General features: G+C 27.6%; 1 protein-coding gene across 2 annotated transcripts in view; it reads left to right on the top strand.

The window, feature by feature from the left end:
* Positions 1-23547, top strand: part of LOC123294670 (transmembrane protein 47) — a 348412-nt gene that overhangs the window by 306208 nt on the left and 18657 nt on the right. The window contains exon 1 of one of the 2 annotated variants that reach the window (XM_044875775.1): positions 15135-15265. The exons of the other annotated variant lie outside the window; for it this stretch is intronic. Within the exon in view, the coding sequence (XP_044731710.1) occupies positions 15209-15265 (57 nt within the window). The 5' untranslated portion in view covers positions 15135-15208. Of the gene's footprint in view, positions 1-15134; positions 15266-23547 lie in introns of those variants that run through there. 2 annotated transcript variants of the gene reach the window in all.

Below are 23547 nucleotides of genomic sequence, written 5' to 3' on the forward strand. Positions count from 1 at the left end.
TTAGCTTATATTGGCGCCTGGTTCGAAGGCAATAATCGTAACCAATCGAGAACCTAGAGCGAGTTTTTGTGAGTAAGTGAATTTTTTTGGCTTTTATAAATTAAAAAAGAAGATTTGCAAACTATTTAAACTATCTAAACTGCCGAAAGAGTTGAAAAATGAAGCGTAATTTTTTAAAAGCTTTTATTTAACTTGCGTTGTATGTATGTATGTTACGGTGGATTCTTTGAATTCAATTTTGAAGTAGATGCCTTCAACCGATTGAGCTGAAATTTAGCATTCACATTTAGTTTGGATGACAATACATGGTAAGGTTGCGCCGTCCTGATTTTCCCATCGCTTCCACCATATTATATATAAATACATTTTGTTAGTCTTAAATTAAAAATTTTAATAAAAAATACTTTTTAGGCGACAATCTTTTATTGTACTAAAAAGTAGAAAATAATTTTATCTATAAGTCACTCATACCCAACTATTCGTAAAAGCTTAAGGCGCTTAATATCAAGGATGAATCGAAAAGTAATTAGGCATGTGGAGTAGATGAGGCGTTCCGATTAATTTTTGATGTTTTAAATTAACCGCCTCAAGCTTTTACAAATAGTCGGGCATAAGTGCCTTATAGATAAAATTATTTTCTACTTTTTAGTACAATAAAAGCTTGTCCCTTAAAAAGTATTTTTTATTAAAATTTTTTAATTTTTGAAGCAAATTTCAACTTTTTTAACAGTTGTAAACTTTTTACTATTTGTTTTTACATATTTAGTTATAAACGACCTTTCAACATATATTTTCTTAAAAACATACTTTAACAAAAGACACATTTTATGTTATTTTATGACATTCATTGTGGGTGCACGGTCTAAATAAATGTTACTATTTTCTTACTTACAGTTTAATATATTTATTATAAAACGTTATCATACCGTATAATATTTATAGTTAAGTTTTTTTTTTTTTTTTTGTATCTTACTTGAAAAATGTGAATTATTTATGCAATTTTTTTGTTTTTATTTAAATTAATTTTATAAGATTTCTTCCAGTTACATATTTTTTTCTAAAAGTGTATGTTTTTCTTTGATTAATTTACTTTTTTATGTGAAAGAATTAAATAGAGTAACTTAAAAGATTAAAAATTTTTAATTCTGTTTATGTGAAATATGCATAATATAATCAAACATGTCGCATTAAACATTTTAAAAACAAATGTTAAAAACGGTTGCAGGTAGACAAATCGCCTTTTCCTGGTCTTAAAATACATGAATTCAGATTGAATTATTATCGCCTAGATAAAAAAAAGTATACGATATCGACCGAGATCATTCCTAGAGATTATTAGGATTTCATCCCGTGGTTATAGAGTGGTAACTTCTAATGAGATAAGGTGTGGTAGAAATTCAACCATGTCAATCAATTTCATTTTGTAGTTTTTTTTTAAAGCAAATTTTAAAACCGCATCTCATTAAGTTGAAAATTCGTTGAGAAAATTAATTTTGCAACTAAGGAAGTTTCGCCATTTTTTAAACCGCTGTAACTGCAGTTAATATTGAACATGGGTATAAACAACAAAATTGCTGAATGAAATTGACATTTTGCTCTTTCGATTCCCGTCATTGAGATTGCGATCGAATAAAAACTCAGACCTTGCGGCCTGCTCAAAGTCAATCACATTTTTCAAACACCTAGTGCAAAATGGAATTGTGCAAAAATTATTAGATCAAATGAAACGTTTAAGCTAATTTATTAAGCAGCATTTACGAGCTATATTGCTTAAAAGAATGCAAAAAAAAATTTTTAGCGGAATTTGCTGAATAACTCCAGGCTTCAGGTACCGGACGAGTGGACTCGGCAGGTCCATTATGTGAGTACCCCCCTCCATTGATTAAAATCACTTCTGACCTGTAACGGACAACAATACGTAAGTTTCCGTTATTCTATTGGCCTATCATTATGTCTCCGGAATATCTCATCATTGTTACAAAATCATGACCCTTTTATCTTTTTAGTCAAATTCTGTGTATAGCTGGACTGCCAATACTTTGAAGAAAGAGACTTTGTATCAATCTACTGAGATTGGAATCCAAAAACTTTTTTGATGGGTTAGAAAAGTCAGCAGTGACCTTTAAATAGAAATAATACTGCTTATTATATAAATGAAAAATATTTTCAACAAAGAAAAATCATCTTTAATGTTTTTTCCAATAATTATTTTGTATCAAACAATAAAAAAATTTATTTACAATATAAATTACTTTCAATTAAGAATCATAAAGTAATTATTATAATATTTATTTATTTCCTTCGTCATAGGAACTGTATGTAAATGCAAATAATTTGAACTAACAACAAATTAATTAAATTCGTTAGTTAATTAATTAAATAATGAACAAATGACCTATATTATTTGTGATGTGATGTTACTGTAATGCTCAACAACATGAAGTACCTACACAATATATAATACAAATTAGTTGAGTAGTCAAGTGTTTTATTGATATAAAATTTAATAAATAACAAGTGAAAACAAACAATTGACTGAGTTAATTGTTGAAATACCATGTATAGACAATGTTGATTACGTAATCGTTACTAAAAAAAGATAGCCACTCTTAGATAGGCACACATACATAACTGATATTCCCACATAACACGTATAATTTGTGCCTAATTTGCCCCCTCACAGTGATATTTAAGAAAAAAATGTTTCAACAAAAGTTATTAATTTTTGTATATGAAACATTTCTTGCATTTAAACTTTTATTCTATCTCTAAAGATTTACAAGATGGGTCCGCCGGACCCAAGACCCAATTGACCTATGACCTATGTTATTCATTTACTAACCTGACCTCATTTTTTACGTTCTAAGCATGCTATAAAAATTTGATATTGATATCTCTTTTCGTTTTCGAATTATCGTGTTTACAGACGGACAGACGGACAGTCGGACAACCGAAAATGGATTAATTAAGTGATTTTATGAACACCTATAGCAAAATTTTATTTGTAGGATCAATATTTTAAAAGCCTTACAAAGTTGGTACTAAAATTAGTATATTCTTTCATTTGTGATAAGTCCCGGAAAATGCTATTGAATTAAAGATTTTCCGGGATCAAATTTACAAAACAAACAAAAAAATACTTAAATACAAAAAGGAATTTGTTTTCTAATTATAGAAATAATTCTCAAAACAAAATAATAAGAAAAAAATCTTTGATAGATATTTAATTCAAATCTATTTATTTTCTTTTTGTATACTTGTGGGCAAAGAAAATGGGACCATGAATCCGTCAAGATGATCAAAGATTTGCTCACGCGTTTTAAAAATGTTTCAAATATTTGTTAATCATAGCCTCTACATATTTTTATATAAAGTTATTTTTTAAAACACTAGCATAAAAATGAAGAAATAAATAAATAATTAAATGCATTTCTTAAAATATTATTTGATATTTATTTTGATAAAAACAAGTGAAAACAAACAATTGACTGAGTTAATTGTTGAAATACCATGCATAGACAGTTGCTAATTGCGTTTACATTTTACCCAGAATTGCTTTAATCTAAGATCCCACTTTCCCAAATGAAAGCCTACCCTGATAAAAAATAGAAAGAGTATTAAGTCTGTTTGAGTCTTGAATCACTTTTGTAAGATACTTGAACTATGTGAGGCGTGCCATTGAATTACACAAGAAAAATTTAATTAAGATAAAAATCAAAGTATCAAAATATTTGGAAGAAATAAGAAAGATATCTAGGACATATCGACAAAGAAATTGAATTTGAAAGAAAAAAAAAAAAAAAAAAAGAGTCTAGTAATCAGATTAAAGTAATTATCTTGTAATAAAATTAAAAAATTGTTTAACTGTTGAAAACAATACGTATTACACCGCCAGTATGCCTCTGCCCCGTAGAACAGTCATGCACAATGCCAACGGTGGTCGATCGACGTGCTATGAGTGAAAGTAAATAATTTTGTTAAGACCTACTGTGTTGAAGCCGGCTCAACTCGACTCGGCTCCTATTTATAAATTCATGATATTCATAATTACATATTTTGTTTCAAGTATTAAATAATGCCCTTAATTTATTACATGTACTGCAACTCTGCAAGTCATTTTATTTAATATCAAGTATTTTATAACGCAATTTTACTGTAATTACCTGTGAATGACATCGGTAAAGATCGATTTAACACGATCTTAAGAATTCAGTGCAAATTTTAAATAAAAAAATAATAAAAAGTTTAAAGCTTGTTTCTTTCTTGACAATCGAAGATACAAATAGGGTTTTTTATTTCGCATTTTATACTATTTTACGCATATAGGGACTGATTAATCTAGTTGGGAAAAATGTTCTGGGAACATGAATTCTGGATATACAGGGTACAACATTTTAATCTATTATGGCTAAAATAGTTCGTTCAGATTGAAGCTAGTTTTTGGGGTTGCTTTATTAATCAATTTTAATCCTAAAATGTAAGAGATAGCATAACACATTAAATTAGGAAATTTGTTGAAAATATTCTTTCGAAAATTGTAAGATTTGGGAGGAAATACGACGAAATACGAAAAATATATCATTGTTGCATTGAATCGAAAGAAAAAAAAAACGCAAGATACAGAAAAATGCTTAAGCAAAAGTTGTCCAAATGTTAAAATAATAAAATAATATTTGCAACTAATTTAACAGCACTTAGAATCGATATCCTAAGCCAATATTTATTTTCTAGTGATCAATTAATAAATTATTAATTTATAAAGAAATAAAAAGCACAAATTTTATTACAAATTTTATATTTTCCGGCATTGAAACTTTATGATACCTTCAAATATAATTTATATGAAACAAAATATTGAATCACGAAAACCATTGAATCTTGTTGAGTTGGATAAATGTTGTTTTGGATGACTTATTTACAAGAAACATAAAACAAATACTCACGTGTGCTGTTAAGTCTGTTGTTTGTTTAAATGTTTGTTGATATTATTTATATTCGATGGATATACTTGAAATTTTGGCAGATCGTTGCATTTTTAGCCAAGATTGTCATTTGTAACCCAAAATTCTCACTGCAAAAGAAAGGCATTATAAAAGAAATTTGTATCCGTTTCCACACTACCATTGAGGTAGGATACATCAGCGCGTTTTTTTTTACGTGGTATCCCCTATAGGCCTAATCCACGATCTTTTCCTTCTATTTAAGTGCATCCGGTTACATTTAAACAGAAGAAAAAGATAAATAATCATCCAATTTGTCGTGACCGGAACATGACAAATTGGATAACATTATCGCAATTCCTAAAAAAACAAAATCACAATCCCCAAATACTATCAGCCTAAATTTGACATCACTTAATATAATTACAGGACAGGTATTCCTAAAATATAAGAAAGAGATAAAAAAAAACATAAATATCCCTGGAAAAAAATTCAATTATTTCAAAAAGAAAAGGAATAAATAAAAATTGCTTAATTTACAATAACCTTTATGCATAAATATTTCTGAAGGTCCATTTGAATTAACCATATCAACCTAGTTATAAGTAGACTTACCCCAGAATGAAACCAATCCAAAATATCACAGGCTATAACACAGGCGAAAAATCCATGTAATCAAGATCATTTTTTCCGTACATTATCTGTCTAGATATACCTAACTCATTTTAAGTGATGACTGCTCACGTTGCAGATGAGACTGAACGACATCATGAGTTGATACAGTCCCCTATCGAGGCGCTTGGCTTATAGACAGACATAACGAGAAAAAATTGATTTTTGACTACACAATTTCTCATAGTGTTATAACACATGCAACAAATCGAACGAGTTTTTCCTGAGAAACATCATACTAACCTTAGTTAGTCAACGTCGCTTCTCAGGATATAGGGCAGACCGATTTTACAAATTTAAATTAATGAACTGATATTTAGAGTAAAATAAATTGAAAAAAACCAAAAATATCTCTGGGCATAAAAGTTAAAAATTGCTTAATTTTCAATAATATTTATGCATAAACAATTAAAGAAAGTTCTAGGATAGGATATGATAAAAAAAGATAATTCTAGGATAGGATATGAATTTTACAAGTCACAAACACAGAATTATACAAATGACAATGTCGGAGATGAAATAGCATAAATATCTCTGGAAAAAAATTCAATTATTTTAAAAAGAAAAGGAATAAATAAAAATTGCTTAATTTACAATAACCTTTATGCATAAATATTTCTGAAGGTCCATTTGAATTAACCATATCAACCTAGTTATAAGTAGACTTACCCCAGAATGAAACCAATCCAAAATATCACAGGCTATAACACAGGCGAAAAATCCATGTAATCAAGATCATTTTATCCGTACATTATCTGTCTAGATATACCTAACTCATTTTAAGTGATGACTGCTCACGTTGCAGATGAGACTGAACGACATCATGAGTTGATACAGTCCCCTATCGAGGCGCTTGGCTTATAGACAGACATAACGAGAAAAAATTGATTTTTGACTACACAATTTCTCATAGTGTTATAACACATGCAACAAATCGAACGAGTTTTTCCTGAGAAACATCATACTAACCTTAGTTAGTCAACGTCGCTTCTCAGAATTTAGGGCAGACCGAATTTACAAATTTAAAATAATATATTTAAAAAATAAAATAAAAAAAATTTAAAAAGAAAAATTAGGCAATTTTTCAACCCAGTTATAAGTAGACTTACCCCAGAATGAAACCAATCCAATATATCACAGGCTATAACACAGGCGAAAAATCCATGTAATCAAGATCATTTTTTCCGTACATTATCTGTCTAGATATACCTAACTCATTTTAAGTGATGACTGCTCACGTTGCAGATGAGACTGAACGACATCATGAGTTGATACAGTCCCCTATCGAGGCGCTTGGCTTGTAGACAGACATAACGAGAAAAAATTGATTTTTGACTACACAATTTCTCATAGTGTTATAACACATGCAACAAATCGAACGAGTTTTTCCTGAGAAACATCATACTAACCTTAGTTAGTCAACGTCGCTTCTCAGGATATAGGGCAGACCGATTTTACAAATTTAAATTAATGAACTGATATTTAGAGTAAAATAAATTGAAAAAAACCAAAAATATCTCTGGGCATAAAAGTTAAAAATTGCTTAATTTTCAATAATATTTATGCATAAACAATTAAAGAAAGTTCTAGGATAGGATATGATAAAAAAAGATAATTCTAGGATAGGATATGAATTTTACAAGTCACAAACACAGAATTATACAAATGACAATGTCGGAGATGAAAAAGCATAAATATCTCTGGAAAAAAATTCAATTATTTTAAAAAGAAAAGGAATAAATAAAAATTGCTTAATTTACAATAACCTTTATGCATAAATATTTCTGAAGGTCCATTTGAATTAACTATATCAACCTAGTTATAAGTAGACTTACCCCAGAATGAAACCAATCCAAAATATCACAGGCTATAACACAGGCGAAAAATCCATGTAATCAAGATCATTTTATCCGTACATTATCTGTCTAGATATACCTAACTCATTTTAAGTGATGACTGCTCACGTTGCAGATGAGACTGAACGACATCATGAGTTGATACAGTCCCCTATCGAGGCGCTTGGCTTATAGACAGACATAACGAGAAAAAATTGATTTTTGACTACACAATTTCTCATAGTGTTATAACACATGCAACAAATCGAACGAGTTTTTCCTGAGAAACATCATACTAACCTTAGTTAGTCAACGTCGCTTCTCAGAATTTAGGGCAGACCGAATTTACAAATTTAAAATAATATATTTAAAAAATAAAATAAAAAAAATTTAAAAAGAAAAATTAGGCAATTTTTCAACCCAGTTATAAGTAGACTTACCCCAGAATGAAACCAATCCAATATATCACAGGCTATAACACAGGCGAAAAATCCATGTAATCAAGATCATTTTTTCCGTACATTATCTGTCTAGATATACCTAACTCATTTTAAGTGATGACTGCTCACGTTGCAGATGAGACTGAACGACATCATGAGTTGATACAGTCCCCTATCGAGGCGCTTGGCTTATAGACAGACATAACGAGAAAAAATTGATTTTTGACTACACAATTTCTCATAGTGTTATAACACATGCAACAAATCGAACGAGTTTTTCCTGAGAAACATCATACTAACCTTAGTTAGTCAACGTCGCTTCTCAGGATATAGGGCAGACCGATTTTACAAATTTAAATTAATGAACTGATATTTAGAGTAAAATAAATTGAAAAAAACCAAAAATATCTCTGGGCATAAAAGTTAAAAATTGCTTAATTTTCAATAATATTTATGCATAAACAATTAAAGATGGCTCATTTAATCTTAATTTACCTTTATTAACATAAACTTACTTAGAAACAAACCCGAAAATGAAATTTAAGATTTGGAATTCAAATGAAGGGAATAGATAAATGTCAAATAAATAAGCTATTCATAGTGAATAGTAAAACACACACTCAAATTAATTATATTACTTAGAATAAATTATCATATGATATTTAGAAAATAAAAATAAAAATTTTACTTACCTGGATTTTGAACTCCATACCTGTGTAAGAGGACTCGCTATACTCTCTGCCACACGACTTGATGCTTGTTACAATTTAAACGGCCATAATCGGTGGTAAAACTGGACCAACCTAATGAATAAATATATTTTAGTGATAAATAATTAAAATAATTAAAAATAATTTTATTATTAGTGTATGTACAAATATCAGCCAATTGATTCTCTATAGGTATATGTTCAATTTTTAAATTATCTTTTTTTAATTCTGATCGAATGAAATGGTATTTAATGCCAATATGTTTACTTCTTTTACTTTCCCAATTCTTAACTTATTGAATACTTGATTGATTATCCTCAAAAATTACTGGTTTAACGATAATATTAAAACATTCATTTTACAAACCGCAGCTAGTTAATGCAACAATATTCTGTTTTTTAGATTTTCAAAATATATTTCCAAATAATTGAAGGGCGTACATGCGTCAACGATAATAGTAGAGAAATAAAAAACAATTTGGTAATGCGATAGTTTAAATGATTTTCTATGATTTAAGACAAGAAAAATAACCTGTTATCGAATTATTTTCATTGAATTTTAAGTTTAAAAAATTGACTAAAAGTAAGATTTAATATGGGACTAAATGGAAAATATAAATACGATATTTTTCTAAAATTATATCGATACCAATACTTTTTTTTACAAGCTTTTACCAGGTAATAAGTATTTAAACTTTTAATAGAATTTCAAAAAAATTTCTATTAATTTAAAATTCTTTAAAATTTACATACTGTTTCCCTATGAACGCACGTAGCAAAACAGGCTCACGCATGTACGTGAACTTAAATAACATTTCATTCGATCAGAATTAAAAAAAAAAATTGATTATATACCTACAAAAAATGAACTGGCTGATATTTGTACCAAAGGTTTATCAAATCAAAAATTTCACAAATTTGCTAAGTCCATAGAAATCTGTTTTGTTTGAATTGAGCGGAGTGTTGAAATCAATTGAATACAAATTTAGTTTTATTTATTATTTTGATAGAATTTTTTTCGATATTTAGTAACGGAGTTGTTGATTAAAACAATAATATTAAAACATTTCATTAATATTATGAATGTTCAAGTGATGTAGAGTTATTTAGTTATTCATTTAAGGACGTACATTCATGAGACTTGTAAGTAGACAAATAAAAATAATTATGATGATAAAAAAGTTTAAATGATTTTGAATGATTTAAGAAAGAAAAAATATACAATTATATAAATTAATCGAAACGTAATTAATGTTAAATTTTAAATTCAAAAAGTGACAAAAATTAATCTTTAACATAGGTTTAAATGGAAAATATAAATCGATATTTCTCAAAAATTATATCGATAACTATACTTGAAACTTTTATCAATCAGTAATTATTAAAAATTTTAATAAAATTTCAAAATTATTTCAAATTTAAATACTGTTTCCATATAAACGCACATAGCAAAACAGGTTGATGAATGAAGGTCTTTAAATAAAAATTATAATTATTAATATTAAAACTGTGTGTTTATTAGTAAACTCTACATCTAAAATAACACTAACGTCAAAAAATTTTATCGAACCATAGTACATATTCATTTTGTTATATTTATTATAAATAAATTTTGTATAAATGAGATTGAATCTCTTGGGAATAAACGCAAGCTCGAAAAATTTTGAAATCAAATAAAAATACTTGTAGTCAATCACTAATAATAAAACAACTAATTCTAGAATGTGATTTCAATTGGAAAAAATAGACAAATGATTCAAACATAATTTTTTTTAATTAATATTAAAAGTTTTGTGTAAAAAAGTATTTGGACAAAATGTGAAACAAATTAAATGTAATATAGAATTTTACAATGTACAAAAAAAGAATTAGAAAAATGCAAATTAAAACAAAAACTTACTCAGAAACAAATTCGAAAATGAAATTTGACGTTTGGAAGTCAAATGAAGGTGAAACACAAAGCACAAATGTAACCAACTGTCCACTATGAACGATGAAACACTACTGACCTAATGAATAATTTTGATTGACCACACCCGAAAAAAGCGCGGAAATTTAACACGCATTTAAATTAATGAAATTAATTTGAATAAATCAGAACATGAAATGTAGAGAAAAAATTTAAAATTTTTATTTGCTCGAGCTTTGAACCATAGACCTTCGATCTACGAGTCGCACCCGCTTAACACTGAGCTGCGACACCTCTTATATGATGAAACAATATCAAGAGACATTATCGGTGATACAGCTGTACAAACCTAATGAAAAACTTTGAGTGACTAAAACACGTGTGGGATTGTTACACAAACTTAAATTAATAACGTAGGTGAAAAAAAAATTTTTTACCTAGTGGGTTTCGAACCCACGATCTTAGTACTACGAGTCGGACTCGCTCACCACTTCGCCATATGACCCGATATATATACATACAAATTACACAAGCAATATCAGTGAGAAAATTATATTAACCTAATGAATAAATAAATTTAACTTATTCCAAAATAAATGCGTATTCAAATTAATTTAATTGATTTGCAAAAAATCATATTAATAAATTCATTAAAAAAAAAATTAAAGTTTATACTTATCCGAGATTTGAGTGAGAAAACCGAATAAGTATAAACCGAAAACACATGCTTCTAAACCGAAACACATTAAGTCATTCGGATACAGTGTAGTAATAACTATTCATAGACCCTATTTATTAAGAATTTTTGGCTTCTATTATAAAATGTTCTATTACAAATATCAGGTTTTTCCTCGGTTTTTTTACTACATTTATGTTGTAGTTAATCTCTTATACGAAAAGTTTTTTTTACAGATTTCACATGATTAATGCTTTTTTTTCCACTGTAAATGATTAACATAATGATTATCATTAAAATTTTTCGATATGTGGAGTAATTTTTAAAATATCGAAAATTGAAAATTTTGTTTAATTATTTAGCTTTCGATATTTCGATAACCAAGACAAATAACGAAAAATTTCGTATTTTCATGATCAAAGTTGAAAATAAAGAACAAATAATTTCAACCACGAATCTCAACTTGATATTACTATGGGCCATTTTAGGAACCGGACTCTCTTAGGTCAAGGAAAATCCCAAATCGTTAGAAATATTTTCTAAATCGATATTAATGTATTATTTATGTATTTTTATTTATTCATATTCCAAAGTATTTTTCTTATTTTAAATACACAGTTCGTTAAAAACTTTTCCATCATTCAATTTTTTTTTCTTGATACAATTAGAAAGAAAACCAATTATTTGTGCACTTCATTAAAAGGGATGACTTTCTCCAGATTACGTACCTACACTAAGATCAAAGTAATCAAAAACAATATAAAAGAAAAAAACTCAATTTTCAATTACTGTTATTAAAATTATTATGATACAAAGAAATATAATCACAGTTTGAATTTGATTTTATAAATTTTATAAATTCTATTTCTAACGGTTTACAAGATGAGTCCTACGGACCTATAAGACCCAATTGACCAATGTTAATATTTTTAAGCGTTACAAACTTGGGACTAAACTTGGTATATTTCATATACATGTTATAAAAGGTTTTTTGTTTTTTACTTGCAACCATTTTACTTGATGTTGATGATTTTATAATAAAAAAAAAACAAGTGAAAACAAACACTGAGTTAATTATATTAATACATACTATAAAATGTGCACCTAATTAACGCCCTCGTGGGTAAACAGTGATGTTTACAAAAAAATGTTTCAAACAAAAGTTTTTTATTTTTTTATAAGGAACATTTTTTACATTTAAACTTTTGTTCTATCTCTAACGGTTTACAAGATGGGTTCTACGGACCCAAGACCCAATTGACCCATGATGCTCATTTACGAACTTGACCTCACTTTTTACGTCCTGAGTACGCTGTAAAAATTTCAGCTCGATATTTTTTTTCTTTTTTGAGTTATCGTGTCCACAGACGGACGGACGGACGGACGGACAACCGGAAATGGATTAATTAGGTGATTCTATGAACACCTATACCAAAATTTTTTTCCTAGTATCATTATTTTTAAGCGTTACAAACTTGGGACGAAACTTAATATACTATGCATATTTCATATATACATGGTATAAAATAACAGGTATGAGGACTATTTATATATATTTTATTGTTTTTTATTATGTTTTATTCCAAATATGTATTAAACAATTCAAAACCTGATGAGTTTGTTGCGTTGCTGTTGCTGTTGTGTACCTTGTTCGACTTTATACTAAAAAAAAATTTTATTTTTACACTGTATTTCAAGTAAGAAGGTCTATAAAATAATGCTTTTTGTAAAACAAGATACCACCTGGAGGACAATTTGTAGAAAACCATGAGGAATATGATTTCTAGAAACTATATATTTTTGAGAAAACTGCAGTCGATGTGGCAGTCATAAGCAAGCTTAAATATTATTAAAATATTATACTTAAAAAAATTTTTAAAAAAAACAAAAAAACAAGCTTTTTTGCTAAATGAGTAACAAAATACAATTTTTTTAAATCTATTAACGCGTGGCTGTATTTCGACCTAGCAATAGGAAACTTTCTATGTTTAAAATACATTTATCTCTATTTTTATCAACAAAAGTGTCACCGCAGACTTCCAAAAGGAGGTGTTCGATGAATGCAGTCTCGATCCAATCGGGACCAGGTCCATGTTGACAAATCTCTATAACAACTTACCAAATAGAGGGTTCAAAGCCAAATTCACAAAGTTAAGAAACAGAATTACAGAGGAGTTTAACCTTCCGCCATTAAAAAAACCGGACAGTCATCTGAATCCGAATCCGAAACAGACCGACAGACCTACTAAGTTCATCAAAACATCGTATTTACGTGCAGTCCCTAAGAATCTGGGTTGTCAGAGCGATTTTAAATAAACACGGTAAAAAGAGAAGTTTTATTAGCTAATCTAGGTATGCATTTATTAATACAGTTCGTTCATACAATTGAACAATATTTTCCAAATTACTATTAATAAATGGTAAGTAACCTGGTGTCTATCTTCGAGCTACTGAAAACGGGTCCACTTCCTGTTTTAACTAGTATAAACTATTATCGCCAGATACCGGAGTTGCAACCCCCATTTATCAATGGCTTCTTAACGAGTTATATCCAGTAAGAATTTTCAAAGAATCGACTTTTTTCCATTTTACATTTCCGGAATGTACATATATTTAAGTTTCTCTGAAAATTTCAAATTGATCTAAGAAATTTTCACGAAGATAAATGCATAAAAAAAAAATTAACTAAGTGTAAACCTTTTGAAACTTGAAACGCGTTTTTCTCGAAACAGCGTTTCCAAAGTCAATGAGCAAAATTTCTCCAAAACGACTCGACTGATCGGTTGCCAGCTATTAATCGAAGGAATAAGATTTCTGAACATTATTTCAATATTTTAGACCACTTTAAAGTTGGAAATTGTTTGAAGAATTTTAAATTTTTTTTTAGTTTTTGGAAGGCGAATTTTTGTCAGTTTTGACTATTTTATTAGATTAATATCTGTATTCACCAATCGACCAAAGTAATTATCTGGATTTTTCATTTTGAATAATCCAAACCAGAGATATGGCGCTCACCGCTGGCCACTTTTTTTTTTGGGAAACTCCATAAGATCGACTACAGAAGCAGTACAATATCAAATTTTTTAAATCGGAAAACAGAATCTTAAAATTAAAAAAAATGTCCTAAATGTATAAATTTTTTATATTTATGTAAAATAAATGGTTTTCCCAAAAAAAATCTCATAAAAAAAAGTATTTTTTGGGCTCGCAACTAGATAGAACCCCTTAATATCCTTTTATTTATTCAACCCCTACTGAATCTTGTTCAAATAGTTCTGTTCTATGTTACCGGTTTTCGTAAAGCAAAATTATTTTCCGACTCCAAAAAATGGTATTTTTATACGAATTATACTTTAAATAAATGAATTTAAAAGATAATAAATGTACGATACAGGTATTTAGACTATATGTACATACATTTCAACAACAATTCACTGATAAAACAATATCATTGGTTTGCTTTGAACTGAACTGAGCAACAAAATAACAATTCACATTTGAAGGTGATATATGAATTGTATTTACTTTTTATATTATTATGATTATTATATTTATAGATATCTACAACTGATTTCAATTATTACACAAAACCGTATTAAGAGTTTTATAAAATACTTAGAGAGATAGTCAACATAAGTGTCTTATAATACTTTACCTGTAGCTGTGATATTAACTCACTTACTAAACTCTTCGTGTGTGACTTGTGCAAAAATGTTTTTGATAAAAACTTATAATCAATTGATATCAATTTCTATCAAGTGAGCAAAGGATATATACTTTTTGAATTGAGTTTTTCATATGACTTTTTGTTCAAATGTTGAGTTTAGTCAGTTACAGCTGATTGGTGGTCGTTCTTACGTGTTTTTTTCTTCAAAGAAAATGTGAAGTGTTAATAAATTTTATTATTGATTTTTTTTTTAAATAAAATGTTTTTTTTATCGATTAATTGTTATAATTGTTTTTGTATTCAATTGTTAAGTTTTTATTTGTGATTTAAGTTTGAAAAGGAAAATTGTGTGTGTTAATTATGTCGTTACATGTGCAAACAGTCTTTTTTAAAAGGCAGCCGGTGCATTATCAAAAAGTAAATGTTTATTTTAGATATTTTCTCACTTTAATTTTTTTTAATATATATTTTTTTCTTTTTTGTGTTCTGTATAAAAATATTGAATTTACGAGTTAATTTTTGCGTGTCAACAATAACTCAAGCCATCACATTGTTGTTTGATAAAACGTTTTTATTTTATTAATGTTTTCGCGCCAATAAGATTTGCGCATGTCTCAAATATATAAAATCAAATATATGCACTACTAGTTTGTGTAGGCATAGGCCTTAATTAGCCCGACAGCTTTGACAAAGCGCGCTATTGAGAAAACTACAAAGCTTTTAAGATTTGTTAACACCTCGAATCATATTTTGTTTTTCTAGTTATGTTACTTCTAGTTTGTCTATTACAGTACTGATACGTTATATCATTACAAGGTTGCAACTTTTCATCTGCGAATCATCTGATGCGTTACAAACTATCTACAAGTCTTAATATTGGACCATTTCCCATTACATAAAATATAAAATTCAAAAGTTTAATAAAAAAGCTAAGAGCTGAGTAACACGTTTGCTCAGTGTAGTGGCTTGTCGTACTTCATTTGCGCTACATTAATAAAATAATTCCAAATAATTGCTTTATTTTCTAAACACTTTGGCCTTTTTTTCACAGGCTCAGAATAATGTTAGCTGTGAGGTCATGAAGTTCTCGTTCAATATTTGGCCTATTTTTTTCATAGACTCAGAATAATGTTAGCTTTGAGGTAATGAAGTTCACGATGTCCCCATGCAAAGCATGTAAAACTCACTGCCCTTCTAGCTATTTTTTTCAATATTAAAAAATTCTCTTGGCAGATTTGAAAAAATAGTAGGAGAATTGTAAGGAATGTTTTTAGAATAAAATAAATAAAAATTAATTAATATTTTAGATATTAATTTTCGTTTTCGAGATATTAATTTTGACGTAAATTGGCCAAAATTAGGAACGTATAGGCATAATTATCTCGTGTGTTCAACCTTAAACGGTCAAAGTTTTTGAAACTTTGAGACTTAAAAGTAAGCCCTTAAAAGTGCTTAAATTTAATATCTCGTTAAATTCTGCCGATAATATTACACCATAGGAATTTTTTAGCATAGGAATTGTTGAAAATACCTTTAACATGTTTACTTACGAAATCAAATTATAAGCTACTGATAATTATGTTTATTCAAGTTTAATGACTCAACAAGTATTAATAAATATTACACCTAATTTTAAGAATGTAGACAAAATATTCCATTGATATTTTAATCATCGAAATTGTTTTTCGAATACGTGATGATAATGTGTTTCTTCGTATTTTTCATTAATTCCACAATTTATATTATTGAAATAATAAGTAATTTTCAGCAGAGTTCCGTCAATGCAAAATTTATATTCAACTGATAAATTATAAGAATAATTATTAGAATAATTAAAAACTTCATTTCATTTTTAATAACGATTATTATTAATTAATTATTAGAATTCATAAAATATTTTCAAAAACAATTATAAATTCCATTGATATGAATAATGATTATTTGTTATCATCACAAACTACAAAGTCACCTTCATTAATTGTAATTTTGTTCATTATTAGGTATGACTGGCGGGGAAATTTGTTTATTTATTTATTATTTATACAAAAATTTACTATTTTTATGTAAATTTTATAAGAAAAAGATGTGTATTACATCATAAAAACAATATGATCATCGCACATAGATCATACTATTTTTAAATTGATTACTATTCCTAATGTACAAAGAGTATTATTATTAACCTGCAAATAATTACTTAAATTGAATAATTTTTTACGAAAATCCTTGACACTTTTACAGATATTGTTACAAAAACAATTTAGTACAATGTAAATACAATTTAGTTTATACAGTCAAAATCAAGAACTTTTTACTGGCACTTCTTTTACTTTGTAAATAATAATTTTATATGAATTTATTTTTTAATAGACTAACTAGTTAACTGTATTTTTTAATACACCAACTAGTTAGTTGATTACGTGATTATTGATGATGTTTGATCAGGCCCGTGCGCAAGGGAGGGGTTTTGGGGGTAAAAACACCTCCCATAGAGAATGTTTCCACATAAAATTTAAACTAACAATATAGTCTTGTAAATTCACCCATTTATAAGACGCATTTCTACTATTTGACTTTGTCTTTGGGTTGAGTACTTCAAACAAAAAACCTGAATCTTGGCAAGGCTATCGAACTAGCTGATGCTGCGAAACATATTTTGATTGAATGAAGTAGAAACGCTGTAGTAAAGATCAGATTCAAACCATGAGCGATATCTCAATATCTGTGATGAATACGACATAGAAGTGTAGAAGCTAAGATTGGCGTCATAACAATCTCAACGCTTGAATATACAGACTAATTCAATTGAAGATTATAGATTGAATTTTGAATCATCGCAATATTTTATCAAATTTAGTTTGTCTCTTTTCTCAATAAAATGGATGAATTTTGACAAATTTTTAATTTTTAATTTTTTGCAGGTTAAAAGACAGATATTTGATTAAGACGATTTTGCCATTGTCTTGACTAATTATTCTAAAATATCCAGACATATCAAATACCTTTAAAGTATAAAAAAAAAGGTTTGAAGTCAGAACCTTAAGGGATTAATTTCTCACATTAATATTCTCACAGCACATTTCTTTTTATATATGTTGTATAAAATGTTATTTTAAAATTTTCGAAATTCGGGCATACGAACATTAAGACTTAATACGCACAATATATTGTCCAATTGAATGTATTTAACGTATGGCCATACCCTTGATTTAAGATTTAAAGGTTTTCTAAGTTCGTGCACTCAAATTAATTGCCTTTATAAATAAAAATTTTTATTATTTCAAATTCATTAATTTCTACGAAAAACACTTTCGAATAAATACAACGAAATGGAACTTTTTCAAACACGAAACCACTTGAGACATAATTGAAAAAAAAGTTATAAAGAAATTTACTCGTGAATATTTTATCGATGAAGTTAAAATTATATAAAACAAGGAAATTGAAATATATATTTTATAATCTGAAGATCGGCCGAGTATTTTGCGTTATAAAGTCATCAAACTATTATTGGTGTCCTTGCGAAATTATCGAAGTAAACCAGAAGAGATGTTGATGGCTGAAAATTTCGATGTACTCACACTTATTTTTGATAGAAATGGACCGCAAATACGTAAATACCAAAATTCGAAGGTCGGTTGAGTATTTTATTTGCTATATCTAATAAGAAATAAGTGATTTTTTACTTTTTAAATTTACAATCAAATAATAATATAATACTTAAATAATGATCGTGTTTTTTTGTGTGTATTATATACGAAGGTCAAATTATTTTTTTGTATCCTATTCTATCCTATATATTATAAATGCAAAAGTAAGCATGTTTGTTTGTTTTATTAGCTCATACTTCAGAATAACACATGAGATATAATTTATTAAGATATATTAATAAAAAAAACTTTTAAAATTAATTTAATTTAATTACCATAAATTACAGATTTCTGTAAAAGTAGTCATTTGACATTACCATAAATTACAGATTTCTGTAAAAATTGTCAATTAGACTATTATACAATTTAAAAAATAGAAAACCACACATATATTTTACCTGTGTAAAACAATTCTTACCATTATTTCGAGTGTTATAGAAAGGGGATAAGCAAGAGCAATCAATCTTTATCAATCTTTTAAGCCCAGCGAAGCGGGTGGGTATCACTCTAGTTCTTAATAAATAATTACAATTTATTATATTTTTTGGAGAATATGTGTAATTGTTTTTGTTGTTTTTAACTTCTATCTTTTAAAAAAGTTTGTAATGTAATTACAGAGTAAGTAATTGCGCTTGTAATAATAAAACGGAAACTATTTAATTATCTTGACTCCACCTACTCACATATTTTGTAATAATTATTAAAATATCAATAAAAACCATTTTTATAAGTAAATTACGTGATCGATTATCAATTTTCCATCACTTATAGCGCGTATGTGATTTTATACCGGCTGACGCTCATGACTATTGAATACATGGCGGAAAAATAATTCTTCTTTTTATTATAACGCCAAAATATTTCTACTGTACAATTTTCCTACTTAAATTGAAATACTTTTTAAATGATTCTATGCTAAAGTATTTCTACTTTTTAAGAATTATAAATAAAAATTTTGGAGTATAAAAATATCAGAGCAGGTTTTTTGTAACTAATATTATTTAGGAGTATAATTTAATTAAACTGTAGTTCTTAAAAAGTAGAAATATATTGGAAAAGTACGGAAGCCTGAATGGCTCACAATCAATTTATTAGAAAGTGGCGCTACTCTAGCTTATTTTTTAAATGTGTACTACCCACAAGTATAAAACCAACTTTTAAAAAGCCACTAGTTCACTTTCAACAAGTGCACTTGTGACTTGTGGTGTTATGGAAACGAACCTTCCGTAGAAAATAAATATTTTAACTCAATTATATTTTTTTTAAAGTTTTACTCAAGTATAAAAATTGTGCAGTAATCAAATAAAAAGTAGAATTCTTCAATGCTAGATACATTTAGGAAATGAACCTATAGATAACCCTCGACATTTTTGTCAGGACTATTGCAAACCAATCAGTACTTTCACTCTATATGTGCTTGAAATTTATCTGCAGCGTTAAATCACCTGTTAAAGAAATCATACGCGATCGAAACTTTGATTTGAGTCTTAATTAAAGAAGCCTAATGTGAATAAAATGATGCGAATAAACGTCGTTTAAAATAAATCAATTTTGGTATAGCAGTTTGACCCATAGAAAAACCAGCACAATCTAAGCCTTGAGTGTAAAAGTAAAATTCTAAAAATTGGTTTTTTTAAAGCTTTGAACGATAAAGCGCTATTCTGTAGAGTGTTGGACAAAATAGGTTTGGTATTTATTATTTTTTCATATGAATATGATCCTAGAAAAATTTAGAGAAGTCCTGGGTTATGGAAAAAGTTGTTCGACGTTACTTTTAGATTATCCAAATAACGTAAGGATTTTGCCCATGGACAATTGAATAGTCACTCCAACTTTTGTCTTAAATAAAATTAATTGCCAAAATGGTCCCGATCCCTAGATTTCGTTTTTGAAAAGATCAATAAATTTCAGTTAATGCGATTCAACTGTATATAAATAATAATTTAAAAAAAGTATTTAACTTCTTAAAAAATAAACAAATTAACTTGATCACATTTCCGATAGGTTTATATTTTCAAGCGAAGGACATATATTTAATGTTCATTCAGTAATTAAATTAATTTCATGTTAATAAAAAACTAATGATCTACAACTATTAAAATTTATTCCAAAAACATAGAGACACTCTAGTTTTTAAAAGCTAATAAATAAATAAATAATTAAACTAAAATAAAATAAAAAGTATATACATTTTTAATAGTTTTGTGTATTATTAAACCGTAAAAAGTTTCATATCAAAATATAATTGTTTTATGATGATTTTTCCATTAATTTTAAATACTTTCATTCAAACTGTAATAAAAAATAATCATAAATAATTCAATTCAATACAGTAACAAAAAGGAAAATATATAGTTATCACGAAAATGTTATTAAATATATATATGTATTACATATATTCATTTTAGTAATTATATGTAGGGTATAATAGACACCGTTTTAAAATAACTTCAAAGGACCTTTCAAAAACCTTTATCGTCAATCATCTAAAGCATTTTTTAATTAGTTTGAGGATCTGAGGATTACCTTTTTCCTTATAGCCTTCTCCAAACAGAATACTATAAGCTTGTGAAAATCATCGCTTATTTTTTGAACCCTAAACTCGCACTTGAAGCATAGCTAATAACACGCTCCATTAAATTTCCTATGAAAAAATACAAAAAAATAAAAATCGATTCATCTGTTTAGAAGGTGCGATGCCACAGACAGGCAGGCAGACACGCATACACACATATCGGTCAAACTTATAACACCTCTCTTTTTTGTTAAGGGTTAAAATGGGAAAAAAAATTCAAAAATTTTTCAAATACGATTCTTTATAAAGTGAAAAATTAGATTCTACAAATTTTTCTTTATAATAACGCATAAATCAAAAATTTAAGAAAATCACCGACACAAAATCAGACCTGATCGATTCGCCTATGTCATTCTAATCCTTAAACGAATGAACTGAGTTTGATTTTTTTAAAGATAATTTTAATTTTCATAAGACTTCTTTAATCCTCTTAAAAACTACAAAGGCTTTCGTCGGCTTCGATTTACGGCATCGGAGCTGGCTTCACTCGTAATATTATATGGACAAGTATGTGTATATACTTAAAGGTGAGTTAAATAAATAGTAGAAGAGTTTACTCAAAGATGGTTTCCACCTGTAAGCTCTTCACTTCAAGTGTTTGTACCCGAAGAGCAAGGCCAAGTGAGGTCATTTAATATCAATATTTCAAGCAGAATCACCAAATATCTTATACAGGATGGGACAGAAGTTTTACCATCAAAAAATATATAAAAAAGCTACCTCTTAAGAAAATTTTATCAATTTTCACGTGAATTATAAATTGTATTTTTAATCAAATTAAGTAAATTGAATTTTTTAAAAAGTAAATTAAAATAAAAGGATTCAAAAAAATGAATGTTAAAAATATAACTTCAGACACAGTCTAATCAAATGATTATTTACTTAAAGTTTCTTGTGCCTATTTTCTTTTGCGTATATTTAAACTATATGCATTTTTACCATTTCGTTTGGGACAAAAATTTAATTTATACTATTCACTAATGTTATGAAAATAAAAAGTTATTTAAATTAATTTTTATTTAAATAAAACCACTTTGAAAATAATCACTCGCCATCATATACTCAGATTTTAAACTAATAATCTTTTGATGATAAAAATTTATAACTTCAAATCACGAAGAATTTTTAGTAGTCTATAAAAATTTTTATATATTTTCTTTTTCCCATTTTTATGGGATATTAAGTTTTGGCATGACGTACCTATATATATTTTCAATCATAATCTTTATAGGATCGATCTTATTTTTAGAATTATTACCAAGGTACTATCAAGTATATTTTTTTATGTATCAATAAGCAGAACTGAAAATATAATCATAAAAAATCTTTGGAAATCTAAATTAAATCTGGAAATATCTTGTGTTTATGTATTTTAGAATTTTTTAAAGTATAATAGTCCACAAACATACACTGAAAAAAAAATCTTAATATCAACCGATATGGCGAATGGGGCCATGAATGTGATACAACTACCGCACTGGGTTGAGTGGCGAAGTTGATACAAACGCATGAATTAGTTGTTTGTTTGAAAGTAATATACTGTCTAGCAAATTTCAAATATTGTTGTTTTGAAATGAAACATAGTTTTAAACAATATATTTTAGATTGGTTCTCTACCACTTATAAATATTATAACAAAATACTGATTATTTAAATTATTATTTAAATAAAAAAAAAAGTAGATTTTTTCGAGTCGGATTTGAACCAGCGACATATGGATTACTATTGAGGGTCTTAAGTCCACCACTGTACCGACTGCGCTACCAATAATTGTTTAAATGTACAAAAATGTCCTATATGTTATAAAAATGATCAATAAATTTATTTCAAACTCTTTGCATTTTAGTAACAACGGCCAGTAGGTTGTCATTATTTTAATTTTTTTTCCACTTTACGTCTAAGAACGTTATGATTACCTCACCGTTGAAATTTGTGTTTTTTGTTTCTTGATGAGCAACTTTTTTAAAAGTGTTTTACGAAGTGTCATGTTTTAGTGGGTTCAGGCGATGATCTTGCTGTTAGAGTAAGAAAAAAAACACATTTATCAAAATCTCAACAGTGAGATAAGCACAAAGGTTTAAGGTGTGAGCCTGTGGTCTATTAGACAAACGCATTTAAAATTATTTCTTATTATATTCAAATATAAGCATTTATCATCAAATTTAATAGTTAAACCAATTATCGAAAAATAAAACAAGTCATTGATTGTAATTTCAGCAAAATTAAAAGTGATGTGTTAGCATCAAATATTTTATCAAAATCTCAAGGTAATAATGATAAAATTTCTTTACATAAATTAGGTATATATGTATTATAATTACTTAACATATAATATAACTTCTTTATACATCCAATGTACGATGTCTAAGGCAGGCATGGGCAAACGTGGCTTAGAGAAGTCCCTCAGACTTCTGTATCTAAAATACGAGTAAGACAGTGACAACGTAACCAGTAACAACTAAAAATACGAGTAA

The sequence above is a fragment of the Chrysoperla carnea genome, chromosome 3, assembly GCF_905475395.1.
Source record: "Chrysoperla carnea chromosome 3, inChrCarn1.1, whole genome shotgun sequence".
NCBI classification, from domain to species: Eukaryota; Metazoa; Arthropoda; class Insecta; order Neuroptera; family Chrysopidae; genus Chrysoperla; species Chrysoperla carnea.